The sequence below is a fragment of the Crocodylus siamensis genome, chromosome 4, assembly GCF_052110815.1.
Source record: "Crocodylus siamensis isolate JL-2025a chromosome 4, ASM5211081v1, whole genome shotgun sequence".
NCBI classification, from domain to species: domain Eukaryota; kingdom Metazoa; phylum Chordata; order Crocodylia; family Crocodylidae; genus Crocodylus; species Crocodylus siamensis.
The window spans coordinates 206107542-206124098 of NC_143398.1; the positions used below are offsets into that span (position 1 = coordinate 206107542).

Here is a 16557-nt window from a genome sequence, read left to right on the forward strand (position 1 = left end):
GACTATTTGTTACAAAAATAAAATAGCATGTGTACATTCACTGCACTCCTAAAGATAACTGAAATCTAATTAACATCTGACTAATATCTAAAAATATAACAGCTTGCAGTAAATTGCTGCCTTTATAAATATGAATGTCAATATTCTATTTCTGAGAAAGGCTTCTGTTCTTCAATTATATGCTATGAAAAGCTTTGGTATTGTGCAATATGTGAGGTGTCTACTTTGTCTGCAGTACTAGAGTACATGAGGGGATTATTATTTTTGTAAATCCAAGAATCTAATTTCATTTTCTTGGCTCAATTAATTCTGAGTTATAGGAGTGAAGTGGGCCATTGCAGGCTCAAGCACTAACCAAAGACTGTAAGGTCTGTTTTGGATTGTAAAACCCAAAGAGCTATGGGTCTAATGTGTAACCTCTGTTCTTGAAGCCAAGGTAGAAGCAGAATTAGATACTTTTTCTATATCTATTGATGCATATGGGGTGTTGAGAAGATATGCAGGCATAAAAGCCATTAACTGAGACTACAGTGACTTGCTCTGGATACAGATGTATGTTCTGCATATGCAGGTATTAGGGCTGTGCGAAACTTTGGTTCCTGATTCAATTCATTGGATATTCGACCCAATTCAGTGACCAAATCTACAAATCCAAATCAAATCAGAGAACCCTTGAATCTCTCCGAATCAAATCGGAACCCTCCAAATCCATTCAGAGAGATTCGGAAAGATTCGGAGATTCAGACATAGAGACAGCTTTAAATGTTTTTTCTACATACCTCTAGGTAGCAGGTAGCTCATGAATGCTGCAATGCTGGGGTACATAGAGAATCCCACAGGAGTGTGGGGGGCTCACCAGCACGCTTGGCAGCAGAAATGGAGGTCCACATACAGGTCTGCTGGCAAGTGCGCTGTGGGGCCCCCCCGCACTACCCCCTGGCTCAGCAACTGGTGCCTCCTGGGCCTGGAGGGGTACCTGGGGTGCCCATGCCAATTGCCGAGCTGGGGGGAAAAGGGGACAGCAGACCTGGAAGTCGATCGGAAGTTCTTCTGGTCCATTTCTGGGTTTGCCACTGAGCACATGGAGGGCCCCACCACACTCCTGTGGGATGCTCATCCCAGCATCACAACATTCACAAACCATGCCTGCTACCTTGAAGTATGTAGAAAAAACATATAAAGCTGGGTCTATGTCCAAACTGCTGTTTCTCCGAATCAGCAGCGAATCTTCAGATTCAGATTCAGCTGAATCAAATTAGGGACAGCAATCTGAATCAACAAATCGAATCACTGTCTCTGATTTGGGCTGAATCTGAATCGAATAGGGAGCACTTTGCACACCCCTGGCAGGTATCTGTTTGCATATGCAGATACAAATAGATTTCCTAGATTTTATAGACATTAGGGCAGGGAGGGACCTCGGAAGATCATCAAGTCCAGCCCCCCACCCAAAGGGCAGGAAGTCAGCTGGGGTCATAGGATCCCAGCAAGATAAGCATCCAATTTGCTCTTGAAGGTGTTCAGAGTATGTGCTTGAACTACCTCCGATGGCAGGCTGTTCCAGACCTTGGGGGGTTGGACAGTAAAGAAATTCTTCCTTATGTCCAGCCTGAAACGGTCTTGTAGTAGTTTATGACCATTCGACCTTGTCATCCCTTGGGGCACTCTGGTGAAGGACTGGAGTGGGGAGGTACAAATAAAGGATTGGAGTTTGAACGTTTAGACATAACTGAAATTTGAAAACCTGGCTATAACAAGAAACTTAATTCAATTTGTAGGTACCTAACTAAATAGGTTTTTAATCTCTTGCCCTGAGAATTTATTCCAGAGTTAAATTCCTTCACCTACTTCACTACTTCATTTGTACATTAATTAGTTTTTCATGCATGGTATATAAAGATTAGCACATACTTATAAGGGCTGTGCGCAATTTCACTGGCCATTTTGTTTTGACAGTTTCAAAACAGCAAAATTGAAATGAAATAAAGGTCTTTGAAATGGCCTCAAAACAAAACGAGACTAGTCAAAACATTTTGAAAGTCGAAATGTTTTGACCATAGCGCTGGGGATGGGAAGTCAGCCCAGCTTGGCTGACTCTCTGTCCCCGGCTGATCTAGCAAAATGTTGAAACAGTCTTGAAACAGCCTCATTGTTTCAATGAAGCAAAATGGAACAGCTGTTTCAAATCAAAATCTCTAAACTTAAGGTGAAACAGAATGGTGCCATTTCGCACAGTTGTAATACTTACTGTTAAAATGCCTCTCTAAAATCTGGTAAGTGATAAACAAGAAATAATATGGATGGTCTCAACTTTTTTCTCTCTCAATATTGTATCTCCCAGGTGGATCCAAGATCATGGTAAGCGGGTGCAGCCACACCTCTTCAGCTGTGGGTGCATGTACACTGAACTCTCTGAGCTCACTAGCACATCTGTGCAGCTCCTGCTGGAGTTCCACATGTTCTGTGAGCTCTCTGAGATCACCAGCTGATGGGCACAGGCTCCGAGTGGAGCACCAACTTCCACAAAGCCCTGGGGTTAGATCTGCATGGAGTCAAGGGCTCCAGCCAAAGGCAGCACAGATAAGCTGGTGGGCTCACTGCATGCACTGCACAGACAGGGGGAATGGGGAGGTACAACCATAGATCTGCCCCTGCCAAGATAATATTTGCTGTTTGAAGCCAACAAAAGCAACACTATGTTCTTCTTTCCAGCATTAAGAGCATTTAAAACAACAACTGAGGCTTCATTTGCTTGCAGCTGCTATGGGGGTGGGAGGGGGAAAAAATGAGTTTACACAATTTAAACCCTGATGGACCATTTTAAAAGGCAAACAGAATGCCATTTTAGCAGTCTCTAAACATATGCTTCATGCATGCTCGCTTTATCCTGAACCAAGACATTCTTAAAATTTCAAGCAGGGAAACCTGCTCTGGTTACCTTGGTGATAAACTGAAGATAAAAATTGCACGTAATTGTTGCTGATGTCACCACTTCCATATTGTTTCCAAGGCTACAGAGAATCTCAAATAATTGTGATGTTTCATTTCTATGCTGTATTGGAAGCCCATTTCCTTTTCTCTGTAAATTGCTTAGTACTGCAAGTAATCTATCTAAGCCTTATCTAATAAGGCATCGGTAGCCTCTCAGCAACCTCTCCTAATGATGTAGATTTATATATTGGAAAAGTAGCTACCTAGATCTGTACTGTGCAATTTGACTCTTACATTAGCTCAATTATTTTTATCCTAAGAATCTATTTCCATAACAAAGTACCTTAATCAATCATACAAAAATATCAGAACAGTAAACGTCTTACTGCAAAGAAATATTACATGTAAATTATCTACCTAAAGGAAGCTGTTCTTTTGCCTGAATGGCAGAAAATTGGCTGTTAACTATTTATAACTGACTGATTTCCCACCCTGCCCTCAAACTCATTTTAAATGTAGAGCATAAGTACTCTCGGCACTACAAAATTTCAGCCATGCTACATGTTCTCCATTATATCGTCTGGTTTATAATGCAACATAGCAGGAATCTCCTTAAAAGCAATAATTAATGTATTTAATGACTGTTTCACTGTCCTTGGAGTATGGCTGCTTCAGAAAAATTACAGTTTATATCATTAACTATTGCAGTTTCTTAGGAATTATTGCTTAATTGGTGACCAGTTCTGAAACATATTTAAATGATAATACTTTTAATTTGCAATTATTTGCAAAGCAGAATTTTACAGTGTGGCACAGTCATGTAACATAACTGGAATGCTGCATTTAAAATGCTGAGTTGTCTCAAAGCAGACAATAGTTAGTGGATGTCCATCTACCACCTCTCCTCATGTTGGATGTGCCTTTCATCACTTGACTGCATTCAGACTGCAGGGCTTGACCTTGTCAGCATGAAATTTTCCACTAGAGCAAAACAAAATGGCACTTACTGTATCTTAACAGTCTGCTCTTACTTATGCAATGGATTCTGAATAGCAATAATTTACTTTGGGCATTGGTTGACTAAAATAGCTTATGTGCATTTAATGCATGAAATGGGCTACATATGGATTCACTAACAAATCTGGCAGGCAACTCAGCTCCCTCCTAGAATTGTGAGAAGTTTAAAAAGCAGGACACAGAGCAAAACAGAATATAAGGGGTGATCCTTTTCTTCTGTTTGCAAAGGAAATGGCTAAAATATTAGAGCTGGGCAGATACTGTCAGATTGTCCTATGAGTCTTCATTTGCATTTTCCAAAGAATTTTATTTCAGCTGTGTTCACACCTCTTATCTTCTCACTTTTCATGAATGATTTTGCAAATGAGTTTATTGGCAGATCTGTTTGCTGAAAGTGCATATTTTAAACAAGTATGGTAGTGTATTCACATAAGACAATATTTTTATCATTGTAACGGCATGCATTCACATTTCTAAATAGACTCTTATCCAACTGAGGAAGAGGAGTATACCATGTGACCAGCATTTTGTCCAAACAGCTGGAATTCTGAATTTTGAATATTCACAGTGAATTGCACGTGAACAGCTACAGACCACAAACTGCTTGCTGAAACTGTTTTGTGAATAAAGATAAATAACGAGTGCATCTGCAAAAATCAAAACCTCTTTGTGCATAATTTGTGAACAGAAAAACCCTGCAACATTTATTTATTAAATTTCTCATTGACCTAATACCAATGGACATATAGTTTACACAATAGTTTACCTACAGAAAATAGTGTAGACCAAAGGCTTATGTTTAAAGAAAGGATTGTATTAATGTTCTAATATGATGTTATAATTTTAGGGCCTGATTCTCCATTGCTTCCTAAATGGTGTAGTTAATTATGCTTGTAGAAGGTAAGCACAGAAGGACTGTCAAACACTGCCACCTGGTATGACTGGAGAATACTGATGTGATAGCTATTACTAGTATTTGGGCACACATAATGACTGCACGTGGTATAAAAGAGTGGTGAATCAGTCTCTCATTTTCCTACAGTGTGACTGCTAAAATCCACAAAACAAGCACTACAATGATTGTATCCATTTTAGGGTCTAAAAGGGCAATAGTTAATCAATGTACTTTATATAGCTTCAGAAGCACATGCATAGAGCTGTCTCTGCTTTTTAGCAACAAACACTATAATTAAAATAACACTACAATCAGCGACACATGATTAACCAAGTTCGTCCTGGAACAGCTTGATTTAAGCTCCACTGGTGAATTTCACTATTTTAAGGTGACTGGATTTTGTTTGCAGTTCCCTACACAGCTCCCTACACAGCTCTGCCAGTGCAAAGTCCTAATCCCTAGAACCACAGACACACAATTTTAGCATTCTATGGGTAACACAAAACTCTTTGCCTATGCAAATAAGACATATTTTCCCCAGACTCCGTAAGGGAAAAAACAACAACGTTAACCTGCCTTACTCCTTGGCTTTCATGTTGCTGTGTGAATAATTTAATGGATTTAATTTTTTTTATGACATTGTTGTGTAGGGTGCCTGCTAGCACACAGCATTGCCACACAAGAAGACTTAGTTTTGAGGGAGATCTTCTTATTGCTCCTGTTTCCAATCCACTGTATGATAGAAGCATCATAAGGGTCATTTGGATTCCCCCCTAGGATAACTAAACCTTTGGTTCAAACTTTGGTATAGCAAGAGGAAGCATCTTAAAGCTTTAGAAAAGTGTCCATGCCAAAAGTCCATGAAACTACTGGAGGAAGAGCAACGGTTGGGATGGTGACCTCTAGCTCAAAGATTATTTTAGCTTTCCTTTTGACTCCTGTTTTCTAAGTCGATAATGGCTTTTCTTCTACAGATGTAAAAAAAAAAGGAAACTACCATGTAATTTGCAGCTTTCATTATATTCTATATTCTAAGAACACCTTGAATACCAAGCTACAGTTATAAATGGTAAATGGTGACTAAATGGCAATGCTGCTCTTCTTAAATTATGGTCACGGCACTGATTTGCTTCCAAAATTCTCTGGAGACAGTCAGAGAGCTAGGGAACAGAGAGGCAAGGAGTCAGATTTTCAAAGTAATTAGGCAAGAATTAGATATCTCCTGGGATTTTCAAAAACACCCCAATCCCATTGAAATCAGTGGAAATAATGTTGGACACTTTTCATAATCTCAAAAGTGAAATGAGATAATAGGCAGTGAAGCACAAAGGCACTTTTGAAAATTCCTCTAAGCATAATTAATCTCAGATTAGTTTTTTTTAAATAGTTGTCTACTACTGCTTTCAAAAGAGTTACTTCTGATCTAAATTAATCTAAGAGCAAAATCTGGTTGTGAGCAACATATCCAAGAAGTCTGGGACCAAATCAGAAACAGACTCCAATTCTTAACTGCAACTCTCTTTTTTACCTGAGAACAGCTGCCTCTCTACCAAGCAGATGAAGACCTAGGTCTATAGATATAACACATCTGCAGCCTGGATATGGATATGAATATGTCACACTGCACTGGTTAGTTTATGATCATCCTACGACTGACAAATATATTCCGGTCCCCAAATCCCCAGACTATAATGCAAGATACTTATCTCTTCTTTGCCATGTTACTTATCCTAGCCATTAGTTTTCTTTTCAAAATGTTCCCAGTACTAGTAGCTTAAGAGATTTTATCTACATGATGTAATGCTTTTCAAGAGATAACATAATGTGAAGAATTTATGGGTCTATTTCACTTTAGAACCATTCTTAGTTCTAATGATAGTCAACATTAGACAATCTTTTACTTTAAAATATTATGCCAAAACAAGCATGCTTAAGTAGTGGCAGCAGATGGAAGAGGTTAAAAGTATCAAATCCCGAATCACCAACTTTGGTAGGCCACCTTCCCTTCATAATTTAGACCCTTCTGTTGGAGATTTGAAAATATATTCCAGACAGATGACATGTTAACAGAATCATTTCATGCTTCAGTATCTTCTCAGTATGATTTATCTCTATCTGTAGGCGCTGGAGGTCCCTATTCAGGAGATTTATGAGCTAGGTCCAAGAATTCATTTTGATGAAGGAGAATATAGGCATCATTGTAAACTAAAATATTAACTTTTGCTTTAAGTTAATGCTTCTCTCTTGTTACCAGTTTTAGGGCTAAAATATATGCCTGTAATCCCAATGCTGCCCCCTCACATAAGTGGACAGCTGTCTATGAAATAGGTTTTTATAAAATTTGTACATTAGTTCACAAATGCATATCCCTTCCTCTTCTAATTCTGTGTAAGAGTTAGGCAAAGAAAATGAGTGTAGGAAGAAACATTTTACTTGAAACTGAACTGCGGCTGCTTTAAGACTTAATAAATACAGTGTCTTATGGATCACCCTTCCCTCCCTTTTCAGACATGGCCCTAAAAAAAACTCGAGTGAAATTCAGCGATTGTTTACACAGGAATAACAAGAAGAGAAATGCATTTTAAGACTCTTTCAGCAATTTATAGCAGCCAGAACTGTTTGGTGTGGCCAAGTACTCCTCAATACTCTCCTCTCTAATGAACAATGTGAAGGATCTCAAAAACAAGTGAAACTAAGCTAAAGATTCAGATCTTAATCAGGACTGTCAGAATGTAGTAAGTAAATGGGAGCAAAGTGGAAATAGGGAAGGTAGAAGACATTAAGGGGCAAGAGAGGTAGCATGGAGAAGAGTGAGAGTGGGAAGAGGAGTACATCAGGCAACAGAGGGATTGTGAGGAGGTATGGAGGGAGGAGGCTCTGATAAACAGCCAGTAAGTATGCACAAAACAATGTCTAGGGGTCAGAATGAAGTTCTACTTCCGAAGTTCTTTGTGGCTTCATTGCCTTGGACTTAAAGGTGAAAATTAGAATAGTCCCATAACCTCTCTGCTGGATAGTTGCCTGTGTTTTATTTTCAAATATTTCTTAGAGCAAAAGGAAGTATTATAAATACATTGGAGGCACAGCCCACTGGGAATTTACTGATTTTGTCAGAAATGCCATTGTGTAGAAACTGAAACAATGTGAGGATATGGGTCAGAGTCAAATGAATGTCTGCTGAATCATAGGAAGTTTAAGTCAGCTGGAAGTTCAGATCAGATAGAACCTGGCCAGCCAGGCAGTCCAGGGTTTGATGATCCTTTAACTCTGGGGTACCTATGCCACACCAAGATTGTCTCAGGGTTGGGAATCTCTTGGCTCCTGTATTTCAGGAGGTCCTGAGAGCATACAGTGTGCATCTAGGAATATGACAGACCTGAATCCCATCTTAAGCTAGGGCTTTCAGGATGTCTAGGCTCCCTGCTTCAGAGCAAGAAGTCTAGCAATCCAGAAAACTCCAGGTCTAGGCTCATAGCTCTGCAGCAGGGTCTACAGAAGCCCTGAGAAACCTGGCTCTATCTGGGGCCCTCAGGATTTCTCAGGTTCCAGGTCCATGGCAAAGCATTTCCCTACGTCACAGATGGAGAACTCTCACAGAGTTTGGGTGGACTTGAGAGTCCCCAGAGCTGGCAACAAGCTGCTCCATTTTGTTCGGAAAAAAATAAAATGGAAAGGTTTACATCACATCACATCTAGAAAACAAAACAAACAAAAGGGTTTCCTTTCCACTGGGAACTTTGACAATACTGCCCTCGCTTTTATTCTTTTCAAAAGGAAAACTTTTCTGCAATGCCAAATATCCTGTGGTTTCTACCTTGCATTATCTGCATGTTATTTGCCTACTATGAAAGACTATTGCTAAATAGTGACAAGGAAGTTTGGCACCCAGGGCAAAGCCCTCAGTGGCAGCCTGCCCTAGCCCCACACACAGATCCGGGGGGCATACACTCCCCCATGCTTGCCCAGGAGTGCACGCAACAGTAGGAATTGCCCTCCCCTCATCCCTGTGCCCCCCCAAACAAACTGCCTGCAGCTCCATCCCATGCCCTGCCCTGACTGGGCAGCACCTATTGGCGCCCCTTCAATTTGGCTCCCAGGGAGATTGCCCTGCTCATCCCCACCTTGTTACGACACTGCCTGACTGCTCCCTCTGGGTGTTCCCTTCCAACCCAGGAGCAGGTAAGTGCAGGGAAGGGGAATCTGTTCACCTGCAGCTACTGTTGCTGCCATTCTCCTGAGATGTCTCCTGGGTTGAGCTCAGCTGCCACACAGACTGTATGGAGCAGCTCTGGAGCTCCTCTTGCCTCCAGAACAGCAGGAAGCAGAGGGGATGTGCCTCTGACCATGGAGGGAAAGGGAGTGGGGGAAAGATTTATCTTCTTCTGGACTTAATAAAGTTCCTGACTCCTGCTCCCATGGCATGGTCTGTCCCAACCCTCCCTCCGGCTGCCCACCGCCCCCCCAGCATAGGCAGCAGAAGGTGGGGGCTAACAGGGTTTAACCCCCCCAAAACTAATTTTGTGGCAACCGGCGACAGCAGCAGCACCATGATGTTACCATCCTGTAGCACCAGGTGCTGCTCAGCACCAGCACCATGCCCCGCCACTGCAGTGCCACACCCAGTGCCTCCACTGCGCGCTCTTCTGCTGCCAGCGCACGCCAGCCCCACAACTGCCTTCAGCCCACCCAAATGGTATTTTCTCCTGCCACTACCACCCCACAGTGGAGCAGAGAGTGGAAAGGCTAGGAGTAGAGGATGCAGTCAACCCCTGCAGTGCCAGGCACTGCTTCCATGCCCCGCTTCGTAAAATCCTGGATCTGCACCTGATGGAGGACAGTCAGTCTGACACTTTTTACTTTTAAGTGCAGTCATAAGATTTAATTATTCCTCTTCTTGAAGAGGAAACACCAGAATGACTGCAAAATGTTTTGCTAAGACACGGAAATGTACAGTACATACAGCAGATTAGCGCAGTACGAAAAAAATAGAAATCAAAAGGCTGCAGTTAAGAACGTAGGAGAACAAGGGCATAATCATTTCTGATAGCTCAAGGACTTGTTTCAGAGAAAACAAGTATGTGATGTCCAAGTGAGATGCAAGTGTCACTCATTGTGAATGACAATTATGCCCCCATTAAAGTTCAAATGAGTCCAGTCAGCAAAAGTAACCAAGAGAGAATAAAAGCAGTTGGAATAATGTAGGATGTTCTGCAGCAGTGAGATATGTATTCGATAATTCATAGCATTTATTGTTCATTCTTCTCAGTGACTCCTTACATTTCCAGAGAAAATGTTACTTGGCTGTGGGTTACCATAGGCACAGAATAATTCTGCAACCAACTTTAGTGCTGTCTCATTCCTACATCATTATGTATGTGTATACAGAGCTGAAACCCAACAGAATCCCATTTAAAACTCCAAGAAAATGTAACGGAATGGAAATTCACCATTTCAGAGTGAGACACTAATTTAGGTGAAAGAAAACCCAATCCTTTTAATTTGTTGTCCACATGATGGATCAGGTACTATACAAAGACCTGAGAGCCTGCAGAGGCATTCGAAAGTTGGAGAGCTCATTGAAGCTCTCTTTTTCCTTACCCTTGAATATGCTTTGCTTCAGTCCTCCACAAAGTGTTTGTTTCCTTGGACCTATGCATACATCAGCCAGCACAAGCCAAAAGGCAGCAGCATCTCTTTTTTTTTGTGGTGGAGGGAGGGAGAGGGTTCTGGATCAAACCTATTGATATCAAGACAAGAAACTAGAGCCCTATTTGGTTTTTTTCCCTATATACAATGATCAACCACGTACATTCAGTTAAATAACTTATTCTGAGTTAAGAGAAAACATTGAAAAGGAAGTAACGTCTCCATGATTTAGAATAACATGCTTGTATCTTCTGTAAGAGGCTACAGCAATTTTGAGAACAAAATGTTCATGGAACAGAAGGTTCACAAGTAAAGATCATGGGAATTCAAAGATATAAATCATCATAGGAATTTAGAGACAGAAAATAAGGATACCATCTCATTCACACACATGCTTTTTATAATGAAAGCAGCATTCATTAAAGATACCAGACTAAGGTCAGAGAAAATTCAGAGTTGTGTGTGCTGTACAGCAGTGACTGGTATGCTACAAGCTTCCCTATGTGCTACACTTTTACCCACTGCCTTCCTAGAGTGTTTATTTCACTTGGAGACAGTAACTTGAGATATGAGTGATGCCTAAAAACTCTTTTGTTAGCACTGACAAAAAAGTACTATCTGCACAAGAAACTGGAAGGAGACCATTGCTAGACTGTCAAATAACAATCAGATGATAGCAATATTTGGTCACTATTTGCTATGTATATGGCTTTGTATTCAAACCAGTACCTAGAGAGGGCATGCTCCATATCCCATAACCAGTCCCTCGAGCCATCTAGCACCTGTCATAGTCCATTATGTCTTATGTGAGGGGACTGTTACTAGTGGTAGAGTTCTAGCTCATAAATGCAAAGCAGATGAAAATCTCTTGCCTCAAGAAAAACAACAAAGGACTGCTACCATTAAGCAGTTTACTTAGTAAACTAACATGCTATTTATCTCATCAAGACAGACACCTCATCTTGATGTGAAATCCTAAAGACATACAGCAGTTGACAGAAAAAAGGATAAATCATAAACAAAAATGAAAGCATCCTTAAGTCCTATTCCATATATCTTCCTATCACTTGCTGTTACTTTACACTACTGACATGATTGCTGTCCTTTTAAACTGTTTTGAGCATTCATCTGATAAAATTTATGGATATTAGTTTAGAAATCTGAAGCCTCCCTTGCTGCTTTAATTGCCATGACCTGTTTTATACATGCGCAAAGGCAACAAGATGAACTGCTGCTTCAATCTGAATAATTTTTGGAAGAGTGGTGGCAGTTCAGTCTGGGTTGGGTATAAGGAGATAACATTATGACGCAAAACCTAAGACAGCCTCATCTGCATATAAATAGACTTAATCAGAAATGCAAATTACAATCAGATGAATTTTAAAAGCCCATGATAATTGTGCGATTGTGCAGATAACAAAAGGTCAAACACTTGTATTGTTGAAGCTTTTAAACTGCTATCAGTCCACGGTGATTCTTTGTTTACAAAGAAATGTGGAAAAGACAAGCATTTGCCAGTCCACAATCAACCTTGGACAAATTCTTGAAAAAAAATGTCCAAGTATTATGACTGCTCTGTTGTTAAATTCTATTTCACTCTGTCAATACAATCCTGACTTGTACAGTTAAAAACCCCAGTCCACAGAAGCCAAATCAAAACAAAAAGATCATGTGAAATAAAAGATTCCAGTTACACTAATACATGTATAAAGTGCATCTATTGCAATTTCATATATACATATTAGTGCACGTCTTATTATCCAAAGCTAAATTAAAAAATAAATAAAAAATGCAATTTACTAAAATTGACAGATTACTATATACCATTATCAAAGCAATATGCATTTCTTTCACAATCAGGCAAGTCTAAGATTTCAGATGAATACTATTTAAAAATGTTATACTACCTCTTTAGATACTGACACCTGCCTATTTTGAAACAAAAGGGTTTATCAATATTAGCTAAGAAAATTATATCTGAAGTCTACTATGGATGGTATGAAAATCAAATTCCAAGACAAAGATAAAGTAAATATTGAATTCTATTATTTCAACTAGACCCTGTGGTTCTTGGTTGCCAAAATCAGACAGAATAGGAATCATTTTAACAAAAGCATTTCTTTTTATCTATTTTCCAATGAAGGTTTCTTATGATTTGAGAAAAAAAATGTTTACAAAATATTTTACTTCTCACTAGACTCCCCATGAACAACAAACTAGTGAGTCAAGAGAGCCATCTAGTGCCATACCTTGGAATCTTAAAAAGCGTTTTCACAGGATGCATGTCAAATAAGGGTGGTTCTCCATCACCCAGTTCAATAGCTGTGATCCCCAGGGACCATACGTCACACCGAGCATCATAAGAGTAGTCATACTGTTGTTCACAAGCAATGACCTATCAGAGAAAAGCAGGGAAAGCAATCATAAATTGTAAGCAATTCACACTGTTGTAGTGCAATACAAAAGTACTTTTGTAAGTCATGATCAAAATCTGAAGTAGTTCCAGTTGCTTGTATTTCCCAGATGAAAATATCCCCAGGGAATTTAAGAGCAAAATGATCATTTCTCTATAGGTTTGGGGCTTTTTTTCAATTATTATGCCACAAAATTTAATAGAAATGTGTATCTAGGATATAGAACACTATCAAAGGTCTTTAAAGAATTTTAAATTAAATTCTGTATGTTATTAGAGTTCTTTTTTACAGAATTAAAATGCTATGTATGGCTTCCTATTGATTTAATCTCTATCAACTTCTAGAGATTTTTCATAAAGTGAAGGGATGTGTATGGCTGGTTTTCAAGTAAAAGTATTCTGTCGTTCATTCCTGTCAATAAATGTAGTTTCCCTCCTCTAGATTTGATTAGATCAAAAAAATCCAAATTAGAATATTAGGAACCTGATCTAAAAGCCCCCTAAAATTGCTGTGACTCTTTACATGGATTTCAAAGGAGCTTTGGATTGAGACCTGCATAAACACTGCAAGTGACAGTCATTCTCTAAATTCATGTTCTGAAATAGGATGTTAATAAAAAGCAAGCCCTGAATGTGAATACTGGCAACCTTGTTAAGGGGCTAAAACCCAAATTCAGGTTTAATACTTATCTCTAGCAAAGGATGAAACAAAACTCAGCACCAAATCCCCGTGCACATATTGGTTGCATGCACACAAGCAGGGGCATATGTTTGTATCAGCACAAATAGTGGCACAAATTTGTGCTGCAGTGAACACCCCTGCCTGTGTGCTTTTCACTGAGACACATTGTCCCACTGCTTCATGTGATGCAGGGCGTTCTGGCTGGGGCACAGGGTGCCTCAGCACAGGGCTAGCCAGCAGGCAGCCCCATGCTGAGGCCCCTGTTCCCCAGCCAGCCAGAGAGTGGCACATGGATATGGGGGAGTAGGTAGCTCAATGCTGCCTGCTCCTTCATCTCCATGTGCTGTGAAGCCCCCCGATGAGGCATGAGGAGTCTCCACTCTGAGGCACCCTGCACCCCAGCCAGCCACTCTATGGCTGGCTGGGATGCAGGGTGCTTCAACATGGGTGATCCCAATGCCTCAGTATGGGGACTCTGCAGCAGAGCCCCCACACTGAGACATGCAGAGACAGGGGAGCAGCTAGCCCAGGGCTGCCTGCTTCCCCATCTCAAGGCACACTGCATCTCAGGTGGGAAGGCTGGCTGGGGTGCAGGGTGCCTCCGTGTGAGGGCTCTGCAGCATGCGGAGATAGCCCTGGGCTGCCTGCTCCCTGTCTCCACATTTCTCCCAGTCCACACCACTTTGGTATGTGTTGCACCACTTTTTTATTCAGGGGTGGTTGCTATCAGGAATCCTGGTGCTCCAAATTAGCTGTGCTGAACACTTTAACGTGCCTGCATGTCTGGCCCAGGCCATTGTAGTTCAGACTCTGAATCCAGAATTTGAAGCTCAGGACTGGCACCAATTGTAAGAATTGCTTTTAAAATTGTTCACCCTCCTACAGTGATTCTGCAAGGGCTTAACTTTGCTAATTTTTGTTAATGATAAACAGAATTTTTGACAACTCTAATTATTTTCTTTATAAGAAATAGTTGGTACAAAGATGAGCAGTATTAATTATGGTAAGAGGAAAAGCACCTACTATTCCAGCAATATTTTATTTTTAGTCACTTCCTCCATTTGGTCTATCTATTCTCAGATAGTTTAGCTGTTCATCTAGAGCAAATTGGTTCAGAAAAAAGATAAGACCTCAGTGAACTTTCTGTCAGAGCTAGAAAACATAAATGATTGTATATCTTTCCTCCCTCTTTATTTTTTCACTTTGACATGCCAAAGAGTTTCCTGCTTCTACTCAATAGAGGCTTCTATGTCACCTTCACTACTGTGATGTCTGATACTTCCCAGGATTATGCAATGTGACTAATAGCTGTCACGTGAGATTCATTTTTTATCTCATTCTCTTCCCAGGAGTAAAACTGGACTAAGAGGTTTGTAATGGTTCTCAGTTCCTGTAGGAGTTTATTCCAGTGTTGGACTGCTCCCAAAGAAAGCTCTGTCACCTGAATAGATGAGCTCTACTTCAGCAGTGGACAGTTCTGTTGTACCCGAGCAATGGATTTGTCTACCACTATCTTCATTCCACAGTTTTAAATGATTATTTTAGGTATCCTAGGACTGAGCCACTGAATGTTTTGAAGATAAGGATCAAGACCTAGAATTCTACACTAAATTCTATGGGAAAATAGTCTTTAGAAATCAGCCAGATATGTTTGTTATTAATAGCCCATGTTGCTAAAGAGAGACACTGCTATTTTCTGGTCTAGTTTACTAAGGAGTCCTGACTTATGAGTAAGCTTGGCAGAGTTCAATTTTTATTTTTTTATAATTTTTATAATTTTAAAATACTTATGACTAGGTATTTTGAATTGATATATGATTAACAGCACCAGAACAGCCTTCCTACTGTAGCTCACTGCAACCTCCATCTGACTATGAAACTTAAATAATAAGAAAAAAAATCAAGGGACAGGCTGAAATACCTCAAGCTAGGAGTGTTGCTTTATCCACTTCTCAAAAGAATCTATTCTCAAGGTTATATCTTTACTGAAATTACGTGAGTCAGCTCCCATAAAGTGTAAGGTCGCAGTTTAGAAGACATCACAAGCAGTTTATCCATACATGGTTAATTACATTCTTTACATCATTTTCTCCTTCATTTTTTAAATGTCAAAAGTATTTATTTGCTTGGTTAAAAAGGTGCTATTGTCCTCCAAAAAGTCTTTCCCAAAAAGTCCTTGTATGGACCCCATCACTATTGTCAGAATGCCTCATAAGTACTGAGGAATTTAATTCTCAACACCTTGCAAGGGAAACTGATATCTTTTCTACCTTGCAAGGAGAAGAATGAGGCACCTGCTTAAGGTCACATTGGAAAACCATGACAGAGCCAGGAAGTAAGCCCAGCTCCCCTGAGTCTGAGTCTAGTGCATTCAAATAGAAGAACATCCTTCCCATTCTTAAGCATGGCATGTTGTAATTGTTCCTAATTCTACTCTCTGTAATTCAACAGCAAAATCTGCTATACATCTAAACCTTCTTAGAAAGTTTATTTACAAGCTATGCCAAAATAATTAAGTGAGAGTCACAGGGCACTGCATTCGTGATGGATGGCATAGTAAAGAGATACTGGCACTGTTTCTAGAAAAAAAAAAGTCTTTGAGCTTCTGTAGGCTTCACAGAGTGCAATAGTTACCAGAAAAGAGGAAAGAACATGTGGAGTATCTTTCAGTACTCTCCACTCCATGGTAGCATGCAGGAAATATACCACACACTGCTAAAACCACATAGCAGAATCACAATGGTATTCTAGTCATGAGGCTTTAAAAATAAAACTGATTCACTGTCATTTCTAACTCAAGAGCTTGAAATGACTCCTTGGAAGAACATTTTCCTAATTCAGTGTTCTCTTTGTTTCCAACTAAATGTAAATAAGAAAGGTGCAACTAAGCATGTTCCAGAAAGTTTTCCTGTACTTACTTATAGAGGAGGAGAAGAAAAATATGTGAAAACAGTAGCTTCCCTATCAGTTTTA

At 40.0% G+C, this 16557-nt stretch overlaps 1 protein-coding gene across 1 annotated transcript in view; it reads right to left on the reverse strand.

Moving 5' to 3' along the window:
- Positions 1–16557, reverse strand: part of MYO3B (myosin IIIB) — a 357238-nt gene that overhangs the window by 310089 nt on the left and 30592 nt on the right. Inside the window, exon 7 of the mRNA XM_090041713.1 lies at positions 12739–12884. Within this exon, the coding sequence (XP_089897839.1) occupies positions 12739–12884 (146 nt within the window). The remainder of the gene's footprint in view (positions 1–12738; positions 12885–16557) is intronic.